The 26374-nt window shown below is 35.5% G+C and overlaps 1 protein-coding gene across 2 annotated transcripts in view; it reads left to right on the top strand.

Annotated features, from left to right (window-relative positions):
• Positions 1–26041, top strand: part of PDS5A (PDS5 cohesin associated factor A) — a 132473-nt gene extending 106432 nt beyond the window's left edge. The window contains exons 27-33 of one of the 2 annotated variants that reach the window (XM_055435141.2): positions 4082–4214; positions 4807–4926; positions 7627–7689; positions 10137–10282; positions 11324–11432; positions 15259–15611; positions 24909–26041. In XM_055435141.2, the coding sequence (XP_055291116.1) occupies positions 4082–4214; positions 4807–4926; positions 7627–7689; positions 10137–10282; positions 11324–11432; positions 15259–15611; positions 24909–24912 (928 nt within the window). In that variant the 3' untranslated portion in view covers positions 24913–26041. Of the gene's footprint in view, positions 1–4081; positions 4215–4806; positions 4927–7626; positions 7690–10136; positions 10283–11323; positions 11433–15258; positions 15616–24908 lie in introns of those variants that run through there. The other variant, XM_088836293.1, reaches the window with a different exon arrangement.
• Positions 26042–26374: the final 333 nt, after the last annotated feature.

Below are 26374 nucleotides of genomic sequence, written 5' to 3'. Positions count from 1 at the left end.
ATTAAAATGGGCTTCAGTTACATCACTTGGATCATTTAGAAAGCTGTGTGAAAGCCATGTAGGGAAAATTTCTCTCTGTAAAGCTACACTTTCAACCTCAAAAGATGCCTCAAAAGTATGCACACACATAAAAGATACTCTGTGGCAGGACTATGGTATTATAAAATCAGATATGTTACACCAGTCACAGAGAGATTTGTCTCTGGTGGAAAGACAGGCAAGTAAACAATTGCAAAATACTTAAATGTTTTTATGTAAAATAGAACTTTGTATATTGATGCATGGTGAGTAAACAAGTACAAGCTGGCCTAGAATTATCTACAGATGACCTCCAAGAAACTTTAAAGCAGTATTTACTTTGCCATTGCTATCCTTTTGCTTTGTACCTTTAAATTGGTTCCTTCAGCTTATATTTAAAATACTATGATTTTTTTATATGGGACATGATGCCTTTTAGTTCTAATCTTATTTCAGGTGTTGTTGTTCAGTCACTAAGTCGTGTGGTAATCAACATTTATTTCTGCCTCCTGTAGCTCTTTCAGGAGACATAGGTTCTAGTCGCAGCTATGTGAGTAAAAGCTTTACTTCTCTGAGCTTCTCTGCTTCAGTTGCCTTATCCATAGAATACAGGATATGAATAGGTAATTCCTAAAATGTCTTCTAATTCTGATTTCTGTTTACTTTATAAGTATATTTTATTTGCAAATTCTTTTTTTGTTTTTTTTTAGTAACTTTTATTTTGGGATTTCCCAGAAAGCACTTTGATAAAGCAAAAAAGTAATGTATATGTTTGCCTAGAACACTAGGTCTGTGTTAAGGAAACTTTGAGCCCTGTTTTCAGTTGCAAGGCCATCAATGTGGGAAAAGGCTAGACTTAAGAGAGGCAGTAATGATGTGGGAAGAGCACTGAAGTCGTTGGAGTTAGAACTGAAATCACTGGCACATACTTTTTGATTCTACCTAGTATGCAATGCTTTTGAATATCTTTAAACATTTCAAGTTAGTGTGTAGTTTGAAGTGTTAACTTTTCTTTTTCTAGTTAAGGTGTGCAGTTGCTTAAAGTATACAGTTAGATTATTCATTAAAACTTTTTTAAATATTGGTGTTATCAGATATAAATTTCCCTCTCAGAGCACTACCAGTGCTGAATCCTATAAGTATGGTATGTTGTGTTTTTTTTGTCTTAAGGTATTTTCTAATTCTTTGACCCATTGGTTGTTTTAAGAGTGTGATTTGGGAATTCCCTGGCCATCTAATGGTCAGGACTCCACGCTCTTATTGCAAAGGGCCCAGGTTCAGTCCCTGGTCAGGGAACTAAGATCTTGTGAGCTACATGGCCAAAAATAAAAAAGTGAGAGAGTGTGGTTTAATTTCCATATATGTGTGAGTTTTCCAGTTTTCCCTGTTTTCCTTCTGTTACTGACTTTTAGTTTCATGCTGTTCTGGTCAGAAAAGATATGTTTTAAGACTGTGGCTTGCTGTCGAGGCCTGTTAAGACTTATGGTCTATCCTAGAGAATATTCCAAGTTCACCTGAGGAAATTGTGTTCTGCTATTGTTAGTTGGAGTATTCCATCTGTGTCTGTTATATCTGATTGGTTTATAGTGTTGTTCAAGTTCTCTGTTTTCTCTTTGGTCTCCTCTCTGTTTTTTTCTATCCATTATTGAAAATAAGGTATTGAAATCTCTTTTTGTGGAACATGTATTTCTCCTTTCTGTCAATTTTTGCTTCATAGGTTTTGGGGCTCTGTTGTTAGGTTTGTGCTTATAATAGTCATATCCTCTTCAATACAGTCCTTCTGGGTCTTTTGCAATCCAGTTTGTCTAATTATAAAATAGCCACCAACTCTCTTTTGGTTACTGTTTGTATGAAATGTATTTTTTCCCCATCCTTTAACTTTCAGTTCCTTTGTGTTTTGTATCTGAAATGAGTCTCTTGTAAACAAGATATATACGGATCTTTTTTCTCCCTTAATCTACTATGCTTCTCTGCTTTTTAATTGGGAGATTTAATCTATTTTCATTTAAAGTAATTACTGATAAGAAAGAAGTTACTTCTGCCATGTAACTATTAGTTTTCTCTGTGTCTTTATATTTTTGGTTATTTAATTGCTCCATTACTGCCTCTTGTTTTTGTATTTACAGTTGAACTTTACAGTATGAACAGGTTTGACCTGTGCAGGTTAACTTACATGCAGATTTTTTTCAATAATAAACACTATAGTGCTTCAAGATCCACAGCTGGTGGACCCACAGATACAGACAAATTTCATATACAGAGGAACCGATTATACAGTGGGTGAAGACTGAGTTAAATGCAAATTACTGTATGAAGGGTCAGCACCCCTAACTCCTATGTTATTCAAGGGTCAGCTGTAGTTGTTTTTTGTAGGGAACTTTTTTTTTATTCTTTTGGATGTATTTTTTACTTATTTTCTTAATAATTACTCATAACATCTTAAAGTTGTAACAACCTATTTTGAATAATAACAACTTAGTTTCACTAGTGTAGACATACTCTGCTCTTGTGAAATGTGAAATCACTCAGTTGTGTCGTTTTTGCAACCCCATGGACTGTGGCATACCAGGCTCCTCCATCCATGGGATTTTCCAGGCAAGAATACTGGAGTGGGTTGCCACTTCCTTCTCTGCTCTTATACATCTCTATTTCATTCCCTTTATATTGTAATTGATACAAATTATATTTTTATATATTATTTCCTTTCACATATATGTAATTATTTTTATGCATTTGGCTTATTTATTTTTGGCTGTGCTGGGTCTTTGTTGCTGGCAGGCTTTTCTCTAGTTATAGAAAGCGGAGTCTGCTCTCTAGTTGCAGTGCTCAGGTTTCTTATGGTAGTGGCTTCTCTTTTGCAGAGCACAGGCTCTGAGGCACACGGGCTTCAGTAGTCACAGCACATGGGCTCAATAGTTGTGGTTCCTGGGCTCTGGCACACAGGCTTAACAATTGGGGTACAAGGACTTAGTTGCTCTGCAGCATATAGGATCTTCCTGATCAGGAATCAAACCCTCGTCTCTTGCATTGGCAGGCAGATTCCTTACCATTGAGCTACCAGGGAATTCCCTGCATTTGCTTTTTAAATCATATATTTTAAAAGGAGTTACAAATCAGAAGGTCCGTAATGCTGGCTTTATATTTTAGCTATGTTACCTTTACCTGTGTTTTTTTTATTTCTTATGGTTTCAAGTTACTATTTAGTGTTCTTTCGGCTTGAAGGACTGAGTTCAGTATTTATTGCAAGACAGGTCTACTAAAAGCCAACTCCATTAACCTAATGCTAAATTTTCCTTTATAGTAGTCTCTTAAAACATATATGTACTATAGGCAAAGAAGTACACACAGATTATCTTCAAGTGATTTTTTTCTCCCCTTAATGGAGTGAAACAGTAAGTCCATGGTTGTTGCCTAAAAAAATCATCATGGGAACTTAATAATAGATTCTGATTCTAGATTTGGCAATGTAAGTTCCTCAGATGATTCTAATCTTCATCCCAATTTGGGATTCACTTTTACTTAGAAATTCAGGTGTCACCAGACACTTTATGTATTAAATGACTATAAAATAACAAGTGGAAAACAGAAAAATGATTTGAAATGTGACTAGCTGAATTACTGGTTATATGTACACCAGTCTCAAAACAAATGAAATTTACAGTTATGTCACAGTAGAATTACATACGAGCCCTAGATCATAGGATAAATAGCTTACAAATGGTCAAAATGGCAAGACTATGCTGTCTGCTGGTTTGCTTGTCATTGCTGGATATTAATACACATTATATCATCCAAATGTTTATTAAATACCTGTAGAATGACTCTTCATGTGTATGCCTCATGAAACTGTCAGGCTTTCTCATATTAAGCTATATGTTCATGTTTGTTATTTGTGATGTTGTATCTATTTTAATTGAATATTATTAACAGGATATTTCTGTTAATCATTAGCGTTTTACTCTTTTTATACTCAAACAGCAGAATTTCCTAAGTAAACTATTTAATCCAATTAGCAAAAGAACCTGCAATTAATCTCTTTACTAAGTGAATATGTTTCATTTAGGTGCCTCTGGTTCATGCTTGAAGTTTTAATGACAAAGAATGAAAATAATAGCCATGCCTTTATGAAAAAGATGGCAGAGAACATCAAGCTAACAAAAGATGCCCAGTCTCCAGATGAATCCAAGACAAATGAAGTAAGATATATATTAGGCCAGTGACTATTAAGAAATTACAGGGAAAAAGCAATGTGACTCTTGTCCCACTTGTTTTTCCTATTGTATAATAAATAGATTACAGAATGCTTATAAAAATATATACTTATAGTTTATAAATATATGTACTTTTTCTTTCATTACATTGAATTCTATATTTTGAAGAATGTTTATTACTCTGAAAAAGATATTAAAATATGTACAGAGTATGGGGATAAGAGCTAATGAAATTTATAACTATGCTGTCTTAAGAACTAGTAAGTAAGTGTTACATATGCTGTCTTAAGAACTAGTAAGTAAGTGTTACAGACCAGTAGATATTCTTCTTGTATGTTTCCTTTAGTTTGGTTTGTTGTTTTTAATGCATACTTGGCATTCATGTTAAAGTAAAATGAAGGGGACTTTTTTGTTCTTGTTACTAGGAGGCTATATCAGAAGAGACAACATGCAGAATGTTCAAGGAATAAACAATAGCCCCATATTACTGTGTTGATTCCATGTTACATATTGGGTAGAATTGGTACCTGTGCTTATTTTACACTCCTGAAAGTTACGTGATTTGTTTCCTCCCTAGAAACTTTATACAGTGTGTGATGTAGCCCTGTGTGTGATAAATAGTAAAAGTGCTTTGTGCAATGCAGAGTCACCAAAGGATCCAGTCCTGCCAGTGAAATTTTTTACACAGCCTGAAAAGGTAACTTTCTTCTCTTCATTTTTCTACCATACTGAACTTATTTAAATTTGTTACTGTCATCCTGGTGGCAAATACTAGACTGTCTTGACTACAAAGTAAAAAAAAAAATACCACTGTGAGTTTATCAAGAAAGGGGAGACTGTCTTCCAAAGCCTGAAAATATCATTCTCACCTTACAGAGTAGAGAATGCAAAGCAAGCTTGGTGGTGGTGTTCCTATGTGAGCTATTCCTTCTGGATATTTCTCATATGTAAGAGGAATTTTCAAATTTCTTAAATTGTTTTCATCTCATCCTATTAAAACACTGTTAGTATTTTTTCAGACAAGAAATAAACAAAATGTTTGGTAGAGTGTAAATTATATGCATCTATATATGAAATAAACTATCAGTATGAATGGAATTGGTCTTGGCAATTGACAGACCTGGATTCGAAGTTAACAGGCTTCCCCAGTGGCTCAGTGGTAAAGGATCTGCCTGTGATCTAGGAGATACGGGTTTGATGCCTTGGTCAGGAAGATCCCCTTGAGAAGGAAATGGCAGCCCACTCCAGTATTCTTGCTGGGAAAATCCCATGGATAGAGGAGCCTGGTAGGCTACAGTCCGTGGAGTCACAGAGAGTCAGACGCAACTGAACCACTGAACACATGCCCAAGTTAACTCTTCTAAGCTTCAATTTCTTCATCTTTAACATGCAGATGGTAATACCTGTGAACTATTACTAATATGCCTTGGTCTATAAGAGTTAGTCAAAAGGAAGTGTTAATTAGTGGTATCGTTAATAATGGGGCTTCCCAGGTGGCTCGGTGGTAAAGAATCCACCTGCCAATGCAGGAGACGTGGGTTCTATCCCTGCATTGGGAAGACCTCCTGGAGAAGGAAATAGCAACCCAGTCTGATATTCTTGCCTGGGAAATCTCATGGACAGAGGAGCCTAGCAGGCAATCCATAGGGCTGCAAAAGAGTAGGACCTGACTTAGCGACTGAACAGTAATAATAACATTATTAATAATACATAGTACATTTATTCTGCTATCAGCAAATGAAGTTTTCCATGTAAGTAAATTTTTCAGCCAACTAATAGCTCTTTAAATTTTTCCAGCTAGTTTGGATTTTAAGACTTTTTTTTTAAACAGATTTCATTTTATTTATTAACCACTTTAAGGTGATATTTTGAAATTTTAACTTTCCTGTTTGTTTTGGAAAATAATATTTTTAATGGAAAAAATATGGCATTAAAACATTTCAACAAAAATTTGTATCCAATTTTCTTTAATGATCTAGTACTCAGAATTTATGCCTGGTTTTAATAGGAACAATAAAGATTGCAAAGTTACTTGCCTTCTAATTGAATTTACTGGTCTTTATAAATACTCCTACATGAGCTAATGAATTTAAATTTATTTTATTGCTGACCCAGGGCTATTATGACTAGAATAGTACTTATATAGAATTTACATACAATAGTAGTCCTGTCATCAGAATTTAAATTGCTGTTTGTTATTATATCTCATTCTAATTGATTTTTGTTTTGATATGAAACTTAGAATGTTTTTAGCCTTCATAATAATAATTTAGAATTTTCCATTTTCAGTGAGCATCTTTCCTCATTTCCTTTTCTAATATACTACTTTTAAGTTTTTTATAGATATAACTTTTAAGAAAGTATCATCAGTGTCCACGTTTGGTTTAAATTCATTTATTAACTAGTTAATATCACTGCTGCCCAAGAACATTATGATCAACTTTATTAGATTTTGATGGTCTATTTACCTTTATGATTTGCAGTCTACTTATGGTTCTAAGAAACAAAATATTTTTAATTAAAGTAAAAGATTTTTATTGTTTCAGTAAGGGTAATTTTCTTGAGGGTTCCCTAGCGGTTCAGTGGTAAAGAATCCACTGCCAATGCAGGAGAAAGGAGTTTGATCCCTGGACTGGGAAGATCCTCTGGAGAAGGAAATGGCAATCCACTCCAGTATTTTTGCCTGGGAAGTCCTATATACAGAGGATCCTGGGTGAGCTACCCTCCATGGATTTGCAAAAGAGTCAGACACAACTTAGCAACCAAACAAAAACAGTTTTCTTGAGGTCCTGTGTGGGGTTGTTTTAGTATTAAGTGCCTGATATATGCATAGTACCGTTTTGGGTGCTTTGGGAGCACAGAAGTAAATTTCCTGGTAGTACAGTGGTTAAAGAGTCTGCACGTCCATTGCAGGGGGCCTGTATTCAACCCCTGGTGGGAAAGATCCCACATGTGTGACTCAGCCAAAAAAAGAAGTAAATTTTATAATAGAGTGCAGGTGAACAGTTCATTGAGTAAACTGGAAACTGTAATAGAAGAAGTATTTTTTATTTTAAATGTGATTTAAGGGAATTCCTTTGGTGATCCCGTGGTTAGGATTCCATACTTTCACTGCCAGTATCCTGGATTCAGTCCCTGATCAGGAAACTAAATCCCAAAAGCCATGTGGCACGGCCAAAAACAAAAAGTGATGTAAGTAATTTATCTCTAAATTTGACTAAGTCTTGTGTGTCACTTGATTTAATTTTAAAACTAAACTTATAGTATGCTTCATGAAATATGCTTTGATGATTTGATAGGTTTTGTAACATAAATGAACCTGTTACTATAAGGCATAATGCCTGAAAAGTCTTTTATGAACAAATGCATGTTCACTTTTTTTTTTTTTTTTTGCTAGGACTTCTGTAATGACAAGAGTTATATTTCAGAAGAGACAAGAGTACTTCTGTTAACAGGAAAGGTATTATATACTAGATAATTGGGGGATCTTTATCTCCTGTGCATATTACTGCTAACCTTTAAACGTCCCTCAGATTTTATAGTTCCTGATTCTTGAACATCGTGTTGTGGATTGTAGCATCTAAAGCACATGTTCTCTTGGACTTTTTTCTGCCATGAACCATTTTTTAGTTAAAATTATGTGTCCTCATCAGTACAGATGAAGTTCAAGTTATTTAGAATTCACAAAGCAAATTTCCCTGAAAAATGATATAATAAATTTAGATGTGTAAGAAAAAGAAAAGAAAAAATTTTAAAGTATTAATGTTAGTTTATATCCTATAAAGGTAATATGACATCTAAAAGAGCAAAAGGAAAAAGGAAATTTAATATTTGATAAAGTATCTAAACTGTTAAAACTATATACACTCAGTAGTTTTTATCTGTAAGGCTTTTTACTATGTCTTACTCATTATGTATTTCACTGTATTTTGGGGCACTTTTTATTTTAATTGAACAATAAAGAATAATTAAATATTGCATAGTATTTTTTTTTGCATAGTTGTTTTTATTTTATTTTTTTCACAATATTTATATTTGACTTTATTATATTTCCCCTAAATTACATTTTAAATACAGTTTGCTTTAAATTAAAAAAAAAATTTTCATTTTTTCTTATTCATAAGAGAAGTCTTTGCGTTAGTTTAGTCTCACTTTGTGCACAAGCTCTACATTATTATATCACAACCAAAGCTAGATTTAAATGATAGCTTTGTGAAAGGAAAAGGGAGAGGAATCCATGGAGTCTTTTTTATAGTATCTAATATTGTCATGCACAAATTAATTATTTCTCAATTAAGAGAATCAAATTGGTTTTAGTTTTCTTTTTCAATTGCTATACATCTGAGTTTTTCAACTTATTTTAAATATTCTCAAGGGGAAAAAAAAACACCAGGTTGTGTCGGAATACTGATAGTGAAGCTGATCATTTCTCTAGTTGTATGCAAAGCTTTTATGACAAAATGCATTCTCCCAAAACAAAGTAGATAATGGTTATAAATGTAGCAAAATTGCACACTATGAAAAGCCAAAATGCAATGAAAGAAGAAAACAAGAATCCCTTTTCAACATTTAAACAATAATGTATTAAAACTCTGTATACTCATTGTAAGGAGCAGCTTTCCAAAAGATTTGTAAGAATTCTAACTTGTAGTATGACAATAATGAGAGAAGTAGACTTAGTAGATTTAGTACTTTGTTCAGTCAGTCCTTAGAACAGGACAGTCCTAGGTTAGTGAGGTATCCAACCCATATCCCACTGATCACCTGGTCTTCTCTGCCTGCATAGTTCTCCTTCACTATTATTCTGAATGAAGAGGCTTATATATCATGGGATAATGTGACTACTGATTCTCTTAACCTGTCCAGCATTAACTCCTTCTTCTTGGGGTAACAGTGTGCCTCCTTTATCTCTGGACATATTACTGTCCCCCCTACCCCCCGCCCTACTCTCAGTCCCTGCAACTGAGATGGGTGGAGTTAACCTTTTTTTTTTTTTTAATTTTTATTTAATAAATGGTACAAAGCACAATGCCGTAAACATTAACAGTTAAAATTCCACCAAATGAAAAAAATACTATAGAATACACAGTTGCAAAAAGCTACATTAAGTTATTTTACAACTGCCTCAAGCTGCAAAAAGAAAAAATATGTAATTTATTAAATTAATATGTAATTTAACCAGAACCATGAGAAAGTTGGTATTGTGTGAATTCTGAGGCACTTTCGACATGTTGTAGGAGTGATGTGGACTTAATCTTGAGTTTTACACATTCATAAGTGAATGGTCTGTATCTCGTGCCTTTGTTGGTTTTCTGTGAGCTGTAGTTTCTGGGAAATGAGCAGCTCTCATTCCTGTAACTCTTGTAACCCAGTCATTCGTGTGCCTCCTTCATGAGGATTCAGTGCAGCTGTGGTGCTGTTGTCCCTCTGATAGGAACTCTAACTCAGTGTAAAGCCCCAAAGATCTGTTACTTATTTTTATTTTATATTGTACTATACTTTATTTACAGTGTTATGTTCATTTCAGGTGTATAGCAAAGTGATACAGTCATATATATATATATATGAATTAACGAAAGCAGTTCCCGTCTTTTGATGGGGAGCTTGTGGTTTATAATATAAATGGTATTATTTTGAGAGAGGGATAACTTAGGTATGGCATTGGGTGTTTTTCTTTTCTTTTTGCATAGTTGTTTTTAAAAGAAGTAATACTTCTGACTTCAAATTATGTTCAGACACAGTATTACAGAATTATCGTTTCTAATAAATTTAGGATTTAACTTGCCAACAACAACTGTTTTAACAATTCCTGGGCTTAAACAAAACAATAATCCCTTACATATGTATAAATTTATATGTATTCCTTTTAGTAAGGTATAAAATAACATGTGTATATGTAATTTCTAGCCAAAACCTGCTGGAGTACTAGGTGCTGTAAACAAGCCTTTGTCAGCAACGGGAAGGAAACCATATGTTAGAAGCACTGGAGCTGAGACCGGAAGCAATATTAATGTAAATTCAGAGCTGAACCCTTCCACCGGAAATCGACCAAGGCAATTTTTTTTTCTTCAGTTGTTTTTGTTACGATCACTCACTACTTGATTCATCTTTCAGTTCCTTTTCTTAAAAGCACATCACAAAAATTGACTTAGGGAACGTCTTAGTAAAAAACATAGTGCTGAATTTTAGTATAATTAATGATGGTGATTGAGAGTGTAGTACACATTGGGAAATCATTTAGCATTCTAAATGTATAGAAAAGTTAAATAAAAAAAAGAATCTGTAGTACAGTAAAACTAATTTACTTGGAAGTGTGTGTGTATATGTGCAAATTTAACACTTAGGGAAACCGAAAATATAACTCTTTAAACAAATTTATTTACATGCTTTTTAACTCAAGAAATTTAGTATAGCATGAATAAAGATAACATTGTTAATAACATTTTCCACTTACTATTAAAGATTCCATGTTTAACATGTCAGGTGTTTACTGTCTTAGCTACTGCATAAAAATTTCCACCTGACCCTACTCTTACAAACACTGAATAATGAGACTTTTAAAGAATTCTGATTCATGATCTTTTAAGAATAAATTCAACCGGTAGTGTTTTAAACACATTTTTAGCAGTAGAATCCAAAGATATAAGAATATTAACGTGGGACATCTGTGGTTTACGTGGATGGTGGGCATCACCTCTCCCGTGGCCTTTTATCTAGCAGCCCCTTCTCTTACAGAGCTAATTAAGAACACAGACTGAAGAAAATGATAGTCTTAATCTGCTGTACTTTTGCTTGGTTTTCGCGTTTTCTAACCCAACAGATAGGCTTATAGAATAATTATGTTGTTTGTTTCTTGACAACTAATCTATCAGGTGATTTTTAGGCAGTCATTTCTTTCTTACATTAGTAAGGTTAAATGGAAGTCAGTAACTTGGTGTAATAGGGCAATAAGCTGTAGCCACAGATATGAGTCTTGCTAACTTGGCCAGCCTAAGCCAGTCTGAGCCTCCTGTTTTCTTATTGGTATAGTGAGAGAGTAAACTTTGTATTCATGTGGTCAAATAAAGAAGCTTTGGTTTGTTTCTGTTTAACAGGGAACAGAGTTCAGAGGCAGCAGAAACTGGTGTTAGTGAAAATGAGGAGAACCCTGTAAGAATTATTTCTGTCACACCAGTAAAGAATGTTGACCCAGTAAAGAATAAGGTAAATTTTTAAAGAGTTTCTCCCATGGAGATTCTTACTGCAATTTCATGATAGGAGTGAAAAACCCATGGTCAGTACATTAATGTATACTACATACTATACATGTGTGTATACCTATACTTACTGTGCTTTCTCTCTCCAGAAATGATTCTATGTTCACTTTCTTCATTTAACCAGAGTTTGTGTGATCACCCATAATGGTATCCTTCTACCACACTACTTTTCCCAATACCTTGAAAGAATAGGAACTGAGGGGTTTTGAGATCTTGTTTTTCTTGACTCCTGCCACAGATCAACACTTCTTGTTCGTTTAAGTTAAACTTATGAGCGCGCCTTAATGTTTGAGTTTTTATTTATTTAACAGCTGCATTCTTTCTTTGATGGTAGATCTTTTATCTGTAGCTCCCAATATTCTTAATTTTTCAGCAGGATAAAAAGGAATGTAACATTGGTAGGAGGATAACTTTCCTCAGTTGAAATAGTATAAGAATACTAATATTTTTTTTCCATAGAACCATATTCTTGACATACTTTTTTTATACATCATATATTTATGGTATATATGTTTTAGGAATTACCCTCAGGTACATAAAATATAGGACTATACAGTCATTCCACAGTAGCTAAACTTTTCCAGTCGAAACTCGTTGTCTGAACTCAAACTGAACAGTTAGGGGTTCATTTTTTATATATATATTTATTTATTTGGCTACATTGAGTCTTAGTTGAGGCATGCAAGCTTAGTCACGCTGTGGTATGTTGGTTCTTAGTTCCCTGACCAGGGATTGAACCTGCATCCCCTGCAGTGGAAGGTGGATTTTTAACCACTGGACCACCAGGGAAATCCTGATAAGATTCATTTTTTGGTCAGTATCTCACTGTCCATACTCATGCTTTTTGCTAGCTGAACTTCACTATGTCAGTAGATTCAGGGAACCTCTCAAAGGTCTTAGAATTCAGAAACCAATTTAGATATTGTGGGATCTTTTTATAGAATTAAATATTCAACATAAACATGCTTAGTATTGTTACAGATACTTAGGTAAACATACTTGTAATGTGTATTAAGAAGTAGTACAGGGATGCAAATGTTTGCCTAGTACAAACAGCTATCTATAACCAGTAAAGATAAAATTGTATAAAAGATAAATTGGATATTTAAATTCTAATTTTTGAGAGGCCAAAATGTGACTTTGATTGACCTGTAATATTATATTGTTTTGTTCCAAACCCTGTTTTAACTTTTTCATACTTCCAAAGAATGTTTTAACGATTCGGTGTTGCCTAAAGAGACAGGTCGTATTTTGGCAAAAGCCTGATAGCTTTCCAGTCAGATCTCCCATAAGTTGATATGATCATTTCTTTCCAGGATCTGGTCCTCAGTCTTGCAGACTCAAAACACTGTGTTGCTAGTATATTAAAAGAAGATAAGATCTAAGGGAATGTTTCTTGCTAACCAGTTTCTCAAAGAGATTGATGCCTAAACCAGTTAATTAGTTATATAAATAAAAACTATCCAACAAATTGGATATGCATGTTTACAGATCTGAATATTTTCTATTATTCTCTCTGAGAGAGAAATCAAATTGTAATATGAAGAGTGAATAAGGGAGGTGGTTAAAAGAAGTTAGATCCTAACATCCCATGGATGCAGGCAAGCAGTACTGCCAGTGTTGCCCTTTGGAGTCTTTTTCTTCATGCCTGTAGCTGACTTCATGCCTCTTCATTTGGTTTTTGCATGAGTTTGCTATACATATGTACATATATGTAATGTTCATAAATATGTAAATATGAACATGTACATGACTTTTAATACAGTCTTTTTTTCCCTATTAAACAGCCTTATCTTGTGTGTTCAGTTTTTTCTCTCCAGAGTTGTTATTTTCTTTCATGTATACACATAAATCCTTTCCCCCTTCTTTGTCAGTGCAAACAATGTTGCATTAAACTTACTGGTGATTTTTTTTCTAGGGGCTGAGCTCTAGTAGTGGGATTGCTGGGTCAAGTAGTAAAATACTAGAGATGATTTTTGTTGACCATTTGGATGTACTCTTATGTGAATTGTGTTCGTATTTGCCCATTTTTAAATTATCTCTATTCTTTTTTTTTCCGGCCATGCCGCACAGCTTGTGGGAACTTCCCTAACTAGAGATTAAACCCAGTTCACCAGGGAACTGAGTAACTCAATTTCTGATGCTGTAGTAGTTATACCTTCTTATTAACACTCTTGCTCCCTTCTGATCTAGTCACCAAATGTAGCACCCAATGTGATCTTTTTAAAATATAATTTGGATTATGTTTGCCCTCTGTTTAAAGTCCATCAGTGAGTTTTATTATGGACAGAGGACCCTGGCGGGCTACAGTCCATGGGGTCACAAAAGAGACACAACTTCGCAACTATACAACAACTTTTATTAGCACTTAGAATAAAATCAGATTTCTTAAAGGTCCCATAAAGTGTTCATGATCTGGCCCATGCTTGCTTCTCCTGCCTTATACCAGTCTCACATCACTTCAAGTTCCTTAAATCTTCCAAGCTCTTTCCTTCTTTGGGTGCTTCATGCTGCCTCTTGCATCTGTCTAGAACACTTTACTTTTCACATGGTAAGCCTTGCTCTGATACTGTTTAATGTTCCCCAGAATAATCAGATTGATGTTTCCTTTTTTTTTTTCCTGAATGCCCGTTTCTTTAATCTCTTTGGCACTTAGGGTAATCTGTACTTAAATGTTTGTTTACTCTTTAAAAAAGATTAATCATCTATTACGCTCATCTGTTTGAGGACCAGAACAGTATCAGTTTTGTTCCCCAATCTATGCACAGCAGCCACTACACGTAATAGACACTAAGTTGAGTGAATGGTTTCTACTAGGTTTAACCACACTTAGTCATCTTTATTGGCCTTTTTATTTTGCCCAGGAATCACCATCTTCCACCTGGTGATTTTGCATCTCTCTGCTCTAATCCATTGTATACTGTTTAACAGTTTACCCTCTGTGGACCACCTTATTATCTTGAAATATGAAAGATTTATATGTGTTTCCCAGTCATTCTGAAAACATTTTGAGGGGAAATGAAAATTAATTAACTGAAAATATATAGTCTTAATTTTTTGGATGATGATAGTGGTCCTTTGTTTCCCTTGAATCAATTCAAATTATTAGTTGATTCCTAAATTTCATTCGTATAAAGGTCACTTTCATCCTGAAAACTATTATTCCCCCTAATGTCCATTATGTCTGTTACACTAAAATGGAATTTTATTAGCTTAAACATTTTAGATGACAATATGTATGCCAAACTAGAAAGAGGGAAAAAAAGATCATTCAGAAAAAAATAGGTTAATGACCGGTACAATAAGAAAACAAAAGTTTGAATGGATGAGTGAAGTGAGATATTAAAGAACTTTCTGTTACAGAACTATGAAGATTATTATAGTTAGATGCATCATAGAGAAAGAAAATAACATTGAATTATGAAAACATCTTCCCTGCTTTTGAAAAGCGGTAACATTAAGAACATACTAGCAATAAAAAGCATGTTTTTATTTAAAATGAGTGTGAAAGAACAGCTGAGTAGGTTTTCTCTTATATAACTGCCTGTGCCATTTAATACATATTTACTGAGTATATTATATATGCCACGCACTATGGTTAGGTATCATGTTCAGTCCTTACCCTTAAGGAATTTACATTCCTCGTGGGATGTAAGCAGTGAGTTAGAAACCCTGGAATCCCAACTCCTAAAATACTTGGAGGATGCTTCTTCTAGTCAGATCAGTGATATTTAAGGAATTTCTGTTCATAAAATTGTTTTCTGTTCTTCTAGGAGATTAATTCTGATCAGTCTGCCCAGGGCAACATCAGCAGTGACCGAGGAAAGAAGAGAACAGTAACAGCAGCTGGTGCAGAGAATATTCAACAAAAAACAGATGAGAAAGCAGATGAATCAGGACCACCTGCCCCTTCAAAACCCAGGAGAGGACGTCGACCCAAATCTGAATCTCAGGGCAATGCAACCAAAAATGATGATATAAATAAACCTCTTAGTAAGGGAAGAAAGAGAGCTGCAGTCAGTCAGGAGAGCCCTGGAGGTCTGGAAGCAGGTAATGCCAAAGCACCCAAGCTGCAAGACACAGCCAAAAAGGCAGCACCAACAGAGAGACAGATTGACTTGCAAAGGTAACGTACTCCATTCTTTCTGAACTTTGAGTGTAGACATTTTGTTTTATTCCTAGTTGCCAATCACACCCAAATACCTAGCCATTTGGGAGTGAAAACTGCCCCCTGGTTTTCCTGAGTAAGTTATGATGGCATTTGTTTTTATCTCATAACCTTCAGAACAACAATTTGAAGAGAGATCTCCTAAATTAGGATATGGTATTTTGGTATTTCTATTTATTAGCAAGGATATTATTATCTTGGTCTTCACATAGTTGCATGGGGTTTACTAAATATAAAGGGCTACTTTTTTGATACAGAAGTCCCCACATGGAGTAAATAGATACCATGACACATGAACAAGTATGTCTTGCTCTTTAATTCCACTTGTTATAGTAAACTTTAATATAAGTCAACAACTTACTTCTCTCCCCCACCCTTCCCAATGAGAATAACCTCACAGCTGCTCTTCTTTGATCATGTTGGGGTTGGGTTTTAAATTGGCATTTATGAAATTCTGAAGTTTGGGGTTATTAAATGTGTTATATTTTAAATGTCTCTAAGTACCTTTTTCAGCATCTAATGGCAGCTGATCCAGGCCCAAATCTGACTAAGTAATGGGTGTTTCTTCTACTTAGTCACTTCCAGTTTTATGGACTAAGAATAGAAAGCCAATATTGGGGGAAAACTTTATTATTTTCTTCTCAAACCTGGACCTTTGACCTAGAACAACATACTTAACCTTGTCCTCCTTGTCTTCATCAGTAAGACAAATATGATAATACCTTCCTCAAAGGTTTGTTCTAAGAATTAAATGGATCATTAAATAGAAAACACTTAACAAAATGCCTTGTGCATAATAAATGCTCAGTAATTAACCACTGTCTTGAAGTCTAGTTGCTTTACCCCTTAATATATTTTTAGTTATGCAAAAACTGAAGAAATTTCATTGGAGAAGATAGCCAGAATTCTCTAAAGGGTTTCTAGAATTCTGACCATTCCTCACCCACGTAAAATACTACTGCTATCACACTCAGGCCACCTGAGCCACCTGATCTTATCTGTCATGAGCTGTCCTTTTGTCATCTAACCAAAATATCCAGGCACACACTTGAACCCTGAAAATATTTTCAGTAGCAACCAACCTTGTCGCTGAAATTGAGCATTGTAAAACCCATTGCTCTGCTTTTAGTTACACTATATGCCCCCAAAGCATTAAACAAACCCAACAAAAATGGCTTACATGCCAGAAACTGTGCTTGATTTAAAATGGCTTTGGGGCTTCTGAAAAATCTTAAAATATCTCTTTTAAGAGTGAAAAGATACCTTAGAAGTCTTAAGTATGCCAGTAAGTAGATCGGTTGGGCAATGTGTTACACACAATACAAAATTCTTTGATGATTGGTGTTCATGATAGTACTTCAGTACCATAGTACTTCAGTAGAATAGATACTGTGCACATATCTTAGAAACTTCTGATTGATTTATTGACTGTTAATGCATGGCTAACAAAACATGGAAGGGACATTCTGAAACTTTCTCCCAATCTTCCTTTTGTCTTTTCCATTCTTTCCTGAATCTAATATACAACTCTGCCCTTAATTTCTAGCATTATAACTTTTGTTTGGAACCCTAATTACTCCAGAAACTCTGTATGACTCATGATATCCTCTTGCATAAAAATAAACGCATTATAGGCACATGAGTATTACTCTTTACACTTCTCATTTGTTCTTCTAACAAATACAGACAGATTAGACTGCCAGCATTGTGCTGGATGTTAGCAGTACATAAGTATCCAAAATAGATTCTTACCCTCAAAGAATCCCCAGCTTATTAATTCCAGAAGAGAGCAGAAAAACTTTCACTTTAGGTCTATTGACTGGTAAAATAAAAACATAAGAATTATTTTTATTACTACATAAAGCAGTGAAATTCTGATTCATGCTACAATATGGATGAACCTTAAGGATATTCATTATGCTAAGTGAAATAAGCCAGACCCCAAAAGGACAAATAGTGTATGATTCCACTTACATGAGATACTAGAGTAGTCAAATTAAATTCAGAGAGGCAGAATGAGGTGGTTGCCAGGGGGTTGAGGTGGGGGACTAGGCATTACTGTTTAATAGGTACGGCGTTTCAGTTTGGGAGGATGAAAATATTCTGTTAAAATATTAATCCTAATATTCTTTATTAGGTTGTGCAAAAGTAATTGCGGTTTTATGTTATTGAACTGTGTGTGCTTTTTGATATTCATACACATTCTTAAATAAATGTATTTATGTTTACATCATTTTAATGTGCATTTCTTGCTTTATTTTTTTTTTTGTTAATGACATTACATTTGTTTTAGACTGTAGAAATGATGTTAGACAAAAAGCAAATTCAAACGATTTTAAGTTCAAAATGGGTCGTAAAGCAGCAGAGACAACTCACAAAGTCAACACTGGATTTGGCCCAGGAACTGCTAACGAAAGTACAGTGCAATGGTGGTTCAAGAAGTTTTGCAAAGGAGACAACAGCCTTGAAGATGACGAGCATGGTGGCAGGGCATCAGAAGTTGACAATGACCAACTGAAAGCAATCATCGTAGCTGATCCTCTTACAGCTACACAAGAAGTTTCAGAAGAACTAGCCATCAACCATTCTATGGTTATTTGGCATTTAAAGCAAATTGGAAAGGTGAAAAGGCTTGATAAGTGAGTGGCTCGGGAGCTGACTGCAAATCAAAGTTGTTGTTTTGAAATGTCATCTTCTGTTATTCTATGCAACAACAAGGAACCATTTCTCAGGTTACTGTGACAGACGACAAAAAGTGGATTTTATATGACAACTGGAGACAACCAGCTCAATGGTTGGACCCAGAAGAAGCTCCAAAAGCACTTCCCAAAGCCAGACTTGCACAAAAAAAAGGTCATGGTCACTGTCTGGTGGTCTGCTGCTGGTATTCAGCTTTCTGAATACTGGCAAAGCCCTTACATCTGAGAACTGTGCTCAACAAATTAATGAGACGCACTGAAAACTGCAACGCCTGCAGCCAGTATTGGCCAACAGAATGGTCCAGTTCTACTCCATGACAATTCTCAACCACACATCGCAAAACCAACACTTAAAAAGTTGAACAAATTAGGCTATGAAGTTTTGCCTCATCTACCATATTCACCTGACCTCTCGCTAGTTGACTACCACATCTTTAAGCATCTAAATAATTTTCTGCAAGGAAAATGCTTCCACAGCCAACAGGAGACAGAAAATGTTTTCCAAGAGTTTGTTGAATCCTGAAGCACAGATTTTTACGTTACAGGAATAAACAAACTTATTTCTTGCTGACAAAAATGTGTTGGGAAAAAATGTGTTGGTTGTAGTGGTTCCTATGTTGATTAATAAAGATGTGTTTGAACCTATAATAAATTAAAATTCACAGTCTGAAACCACAATTACTTTCGTACCAGCCTAACAGAGATGAATGGCAGTGATTATACAACAGTGCAGATGTACTTAATGCACACCGAACTGTACATAAGAGTAATTAAAATTGTAAATTTTATGTTGCATATTTTGTTTCACTTAAAAAATGGTTACATAAGACTGATAATAGTTAACACTAATACAGTGCTTATTATTAATAAGGCTCAATTCTAAGCTCTTTGTTAACCTATTAAGTGCTTAAAACATGGCTACATGGGTAAATACTATCATTATCCCTAGTTTATAAAGAGGAAGAAATCAAAGAATAGAGAGTCCGTGCAGCTTTTGGTCCCTTTGCTTACATGAATAAGCAAAGCAGAGGCAGGATTAAAACCAGGCATTGTCACTGTGGAGTCCATATTATATTGTCCTATTAAGGTAAAATTAAGTCTTAATTCTATGAGTACTGTACATGCATACAAAACTAGTTTAATACAGGATACTTTAAAAAGACTTCTTATTTAAATAACTAATGTAGTTTATATATGTGAAACTTTATTCCATAAAGTGGAAAATGTTTGCATAGTTAATTTTTATAATTATTACATAAGAGGCTAGTTTATTAAAATAATCATAGGTTAAATCAGACAAACACTATAGTCATCTTTTAAACCTATTTCAGAATTCACGCAGAGAAAAGCCCCGGCATTTCAGCTTCAGAGAGGGACAAAACCAAGGGAGAGATCAGATAAAGTGCCAAACTTAAATGAAACCCATAACACTAAGAGCGTTGAAGGACTGCAGTGAATAGTAGGTGGAATAATGTGTGGGGTTCTTGGTGTATTGGTAGAAATGATAGTGGTAATAGGGAAAGGTTGTTAAACATCTATTTAAGGCAACCATCTTTATAAAGCAAGTACCAACTGTATGTTAGAAATAAGGAGGTTAGACCTGAAACAGTTACTTTCCCAGGCCACCTGGCTAGTGCTACACAGAGCAGGGATTTTGAATCCAGGTCTTATCCCTTATTAACACTGTATTGTTAATAGTGACAGCTGCAGTTGGTTATATTTCTCCTTTGAACCATGAACATTCACAACTCTTATATTTGTTTCTCCTCTTAATGTGTAAAAAGATGTTTTAATGTGTAGCACTTCATGGCAAACAGAGGGGGGAAAGTGGAAACAGTGACAGATTTTATCTTCTTGGGCTTCAAGATCACTGCAGACAGTGACTGAAGCCACAAAATTCAGAGACACTTTCTCCTTGGCAGAAACACTATGACAAACAGTGTATTCATTGCAGCACTGTTTATAATAGCCAGGACATGGAAGCAACCTAGATGTCCATCTGCAGACGAATGGATAAGAAAGCTTTGGTACATATACACAATGCAGTATTATTCAGCCATTAAAAAGAATACATTTGAATCAGTTCTAATGAGGTGGATGAAACTGGAGCCTATTATACAGAGTGAAGTAAGCTAGAAAGAAAAACACCAATGCAGTTTACTAACGCATATATATGGAATTTAGAAAGATGCAAATGATAACCCTGTATACGAGACAGCAAAAGAGACACAGATGTATAGAACAGTTTTTGGGACTCTGTGGGAGAGGGTGAGGGTGGGATGATTTGGGAGAATGGCATTGAAACACGTATGTTGTCATATGTGAAACGAATCACTAGTTCAGGGTCGATGCACGTTATAGGATGCTCGGGGCTGGCATGCGGGGATGACCCAGAGGGAGGATAAAGGGAGGAGGGAGGTGGGAGGGGGGTTCAGGAGGGGGAACTTATGTAAACCTGGGGAGAATTCATGTCAATGTATGGCAAAACCAACCAATATAATATTGTAAAGTAATTTGCCTCCCGGCAATCTTGATGCTTTTGAACTGTGGTGTTGGAGAAGACTCTTGAGAGTCCCTTATACTGCAAGGAGATCCAACCAGTCCATTCTGGAGGAGATCAATCCTGGATGTTCATTGGAGGGACTGATGCTAAAGCTGAAACTGCAATACTTTGGCCACCTCATGCGACGAGTTGACTCACTGGAAAAGACTCTGATGCTGGGAAAGGTTGGGGGCGGGAGGAGAAGGGGACGACGGAGAATGAGATGGCTGGATGGCATCACGGACTCTGTGGACATGAGTTTGAGTGAACTCCGGGAGTTGGTGATGGACAGGGAGGCCTGGCGTGCTGTGATTCATGGGGTCGCGGAGAGTCGGACACGACTGAGCGACTGAACTGAACTGAACTGAACTGAATTTGCCTCCAATAAAAAATAAATTAATAAAAAAAATTTTTTAAAAAGCAGACATCACCTTGCCAACAAAGGTCCATATAGTCAAAGCTATGATTTTTCCAGTAGTCATGTGTGGATGGGAGAGTTGGTCCATAAAGAAGGCTGAGCCAGCACTGAAGAATTGATGCTTTCAAACTGTGGTGTTGGAGAAGACTTGAGAGTCCCTTGGACAGAAAGGAGATCCAACCAGTCCATCCTGAAGGAAATCAACCCTGAATATTCATTGGAAATACTGATGCTGAAGCTGAGCTCCAGTACTTTGGCCACCTGATGTGAAGAGCTAACTCAATGACAAGATCCTGATGCTGGAAAAGGTTGGGGTGACAGAGGATGAGATGGTTGGATGGCATCACCGACTCGATGGACAAGAGTTTGAGCAAGCTTCGGGAGATGGTGAAGGACAGGGAAGCCTGGCGTGCTGCAGTCCATGGGGTCACAGAGTCACTTTAGCAACAGAACCACCACCAAGCAGCAGGCACAGACACACTGAAACAGAAGTTTCTATGACTCAGCTATTGTTCTGTCCTTTGGCTTGAGGAGAAAACACTGGTCAAAATTCTGAAGATGCCAGTTTTATTTTTATTTCATGAGAAACTCTAGCTTTCACCTTCCTATAAGTTTCTAAACATACTTCTCATTAACTGCAAAAATTACCTGTGATCAATTTGACATATTACCGGTATTTTCTGATTTGACAACTCACCTGTATTTTCCTGAGACCCAGTGAGAATCAGGTATAAGTTAAAGCCACATGACTGAACAATTCAGAATGCAGAGCTAAAATAAACACCTTGAATCAGCCTGTTAAGGTTATTAGTACACTCTCAACCAAGTAATTAATAGAAGAAACAGGGTTGCCAACGCTGACAGCCATCAAGCACTGCATTTCTGAGCTAAGGATGAACCCAGAGTGGTAGACTCAGGTCATTTACTGCCCTGGCAACTTAAAGTGTAGCCTAGGGTCCTTGCATTGTGGAGCCAGATCTGGGTCTAGATAACTGTGCTAAAAGTAATTTAATTTGCCCCCAGATTTTAAGCTTGAATGTAAGCCTTTGAGAAACAAGGCTGGGCGTGCTTGCGCCTCTCTGTGACCCTAGCATCTAACTCCAGACGCTTCTTCGTCAGTCTTTTTCTTTACCTTGCATTACTGTTCACACATTTTACTTACTTAATTTCTCACTTCACTGATGGTCCATCCCTGCTCTGGTCACAACTGTCTTTACATTAACATCTGAAAAGAGCCTTTCCTGGCATTACCCTACCTCCTATACGCCATCTCTCCTTTTAGATCTGAGTGTCAGGTCTCCTCAAGGTAGTCAGTCTACGCTGGATACTACTTGTATCACCTCCAGAAAAGCTGCCCAATTTTATGACTTGGTATTTATACTCTTACCATATTTTATTGATTATTTAAACTTTATTATTAACTAGTTAATGAAAACCATTTTTGAGGCCCTAGTATATTTCAGCTACAGTCTAGATACATTGTTTGTAACCCCATTAATCCTTCAGCCCTGTAAAGCAGGACCCTTAAATGGTAGCCTCTGCAGCCATTTAAATACCACGGCCATCACTTACACAGTGCAAGTGCACACCCCTCTCGAATTCCTCTTACTAGATCCTCTCACTGACAACATTGAGTAAATAATAATTTTTATGATTTCTACTTGTATAATTCATTTAATAATTCAGGATTTTGACTTGTAAGCTTACCTGTAGGAATTTTTAGATCCCTTTGGATTTTTGCAATAAATGTATTCCATCAGCTTCTGTGTTCCAACAAATGTTCCTGTTTTATATCTTGGCCTGCAATTGAAATTGTTACTTCTTTTGGTTTATAAAACTCAGCCATTTGTATACTATAGTTGGGAAATAGTATCTGTACAACTGGATGCTTAATGTTGGCCTCCAGAGTTTGAGAATGGAGGAGTCACCATCTTTTCAGTTGTTTATTCACTTATTTTTGCTTTGTTTTTAAACTATTATCCAAATGGCAAACAATCCCAAACGTTTTGCACTGAAAATGTGTTTTTATAGGTGTGCTGATTGTTGAGTATGTTTTATTTACCTTTAAGGCCAAATTCCTCCATGAAAAAGAAAATATCAATAAACACCCGTGGAGATACAATCCTTAAACTTGGGACATATGGGAAAACTGAATTTAAGGAACTTATCAATAGGATAACAGCAGTTTTGGATTAATGTGTTTTGTGTAGTATGCTTGGTATTAGAATGTTCAAGAATCTTGGAATTTTTATTTTATTAAGCAAAGAATTTACTGATTTCCTGAGCTCATTTGTATATTGAGAAGGTTTCCTCACATCACAAATTTATATTTTAGAAGTATCCCCTAAGTATGTTTCCTTATGTATTAAACAACCGTATATTAGTTTAATATAAATATTCTTCAGTAACAAGTGAATTTTTATCAAAATAATATGAAATTTTTCAGAAGCCAAGTGCTCAGAAGTGATGGCGATTCACTTTGGGATGTAGAATCAAGTCCAGGAAATTCTTCCAGTGACCTGGATCGTTTTAAGTCTGAGAGCAGCCAGGAAGATACTGAGGACTCAGAGCTAGTAAAGGGAAGCTTCCTGAAGGTGCAGCAGACAGCTTGTAGAGGATTCTTTGATACCATATTATTAAATTCTATTATAACAATTTAATACTCTATAAGAATCTTAATTACTTTTTTTGTTAGCATTGTTATCTTTATAAAAGGTATAAATTACATTGGGGTTTGGGAATATAAGTAAACATCCCCCTTATCTTTCTTTTCCAAGTTTGGAATCATCAAGGAGACACAGTCTTAACGGCTGATTAAAATGTGGAATGATGAGGAGTTTCCTGGCAGCCTAGTGATTAGGATTCCTGGTTTTCACTGCCCTGGCCCAGGTTCAGTCCCTGGTCCAGGAACTGAGATCCTGCAAGCCATGAGTTTCAACCCCACCCCCAAATGTGGAATGACATAGGCTAGGTAACTACTAGTACTTTGCCCCTAAATTAAACAAATAACCTCACACAGGCCAGAACTCCAGCATGCTCAGTTTTCCCCACCCACCACTCCCTCACCCCTTAGAGGGCTTCTTTCTTGTCCCAGAGAGGAGTAGATAAAGGGAGAAGAAGAGACCCTATCCCACTACTTCATCCTTCCAGGGGTCATAATTTCCTTTCCTATTCGGGAAATAGAATCAATGGGGGATTCTTCATAGCAGAATTAAGCTAAATTTTCCTCCTTTTTTAGTAAAGAACAGAACTTATTTTTGCTGCTTTTAAAATTCACTTTGCCATAGTTGTCTAATTTTCTACTGTATAATTTTGGAAGTATTAATTAAAAATTATTTCAAATAGCTTTTAGTGTTTTATTGTAGTAATAAGCAAATTGGGCAATGGGTAGCAATGCTTATAAAAACTTCTTAATTGGCATTTTGTTTTTATATAGTTTAGGGAAAGATTCCTAAATCAAGTAAAGACTCATGTGAAGAATGAAAAAAATGTTTTCAGATTTTAGATAATAACTATAGAAAAGAAATAATCTTTGTATGGTTTGTTTTCCTGTTTTTATCTTACTAACATTGCTTTCTTCTACTCCTATCCCCAAGGTAAAAAGAAAATTTATTTGCAAAGGGAGAAAATGAAGGCCAAACAGAAGCAGGCTCTAGCTTCTGCAAAAACTTGGATTCAGAATGACCCTGAACAGAAAATGAAGTTAACTTCAGAACACACTTTCTGCCTTGAAAACTGAAAAAAAGCTATTACTTCCTTTTTTCACATGACCACAACTCCTTTGATGGAAATGTACAGCAGAAACTCTTGAGAGAGAGGCTAAAAGCAACTCTTTTCCACCCTCCCCCGAGACTTTTCTTATGAAAAGTCAATAATTAAGCAAATTGCTTAACACTTGGTTCCAGTTCCTGCATATCTGGAGTTTAACGGCATAATACCCCATTAATTTCCATGCTGCAGTCTTTATTTTAAAGAAAGTAACAGAATGTCCTTACACTGACAATGAAAATTCATCAATTTTAGAGCCAGGAATTTCCCGTGTTACACAAGAAAAAAAAAAATAGAAGTCTACTGAATTAATTTTTTAGAAGAAGAGAAATCAGATTAAATACGTCTTTTTTTTTCCTTTTGGAAACTTTTATGTATAATTCTTTCTGCCTGCCTACTTTTCTGCAAAATGAGATGTACAGATTTCAGTTCCCTGCTATGAAAAGTGATGTGGTGGCAATTTTATAAATGTTGCTTTCTGATTTTTATCAGAGTGAGAAAATAATTAAAATTATTGATTTCATATCACTTCATATTTTGATTTCCCCATTTTAGTTTAATATAATTTGCAATAAATGTACATATTGTTGTCTGTTTCATAAAGCATATCACTTTAAAGTGGTTTTTACTCCTGTGATTATGTTGGAATATTTGAAATTTTAAAGGAGTAAAAACTGTCCAGCATTTGGTTTTATAATGTTTGTCACCAGATTTTTATTATTGATGTAAAAAAAAAGTCAGTTCTTTTTAAATAGTTGGACTTCGGCAGCTTTGTAAGGAAAGCGGGAGGTGCTTAGGATTGCTATCAATTTCAGCATTGTGCTATTGGGAAATAAGTTTTGCTTTTGTCTGCCAGTCTGGGCTCCGTTTTTATGTTTATTTTTGAAGACAGCTGTTGCATCAATATATTGTTTCTTGGCATTGTTCAGCATAGGTTATGTGTGCACTTTTTGTGTACACATATTCATATTTAAGTTTTTTGCATAAAATAAATGCTTCTAGATGTCATATGGTAGTCTTTTTTAATCTTTTTATCACATTACGTTTTCCTGTGAAGTTTTTATGTGAAAGGGCTAAAGTTATAAAGAAACAACATGATTACAGTCAACTCTCCATTATCTATACAAAATAGTGACTATGCCTCAGGTTTTGGATTTTGCATAAAATCATGTAATTAATCATAAAATAACAAAGCATACCATAAGAGCTAATTCAGGAGGAACTTGAGATTGGTCCTTTCTCACCTGCCCCGACTCTCCGCTTAAGCCCTTTCCCGGAAGCCCTATCTGACCTA

Source organism: Moschus berezovskii, chromosome 5 (assembly GCF_049115385.1).
Source record: "Moschus berezovskii isolate FMDL1 chromosome 5, NW_MosBer_1.0, whole genome shotgun sequence".
Lineage (NCBI taxonomy): Eukaryota > Metazoa > Chordata > Mammalia > Artiodactyla > Moschidae > Moschus > Moschus berezovskii.
Note: the sequence above shows the minus strand (reverse complement) of the source record. Positions and strands in the feature narration are given on the sequence as shown.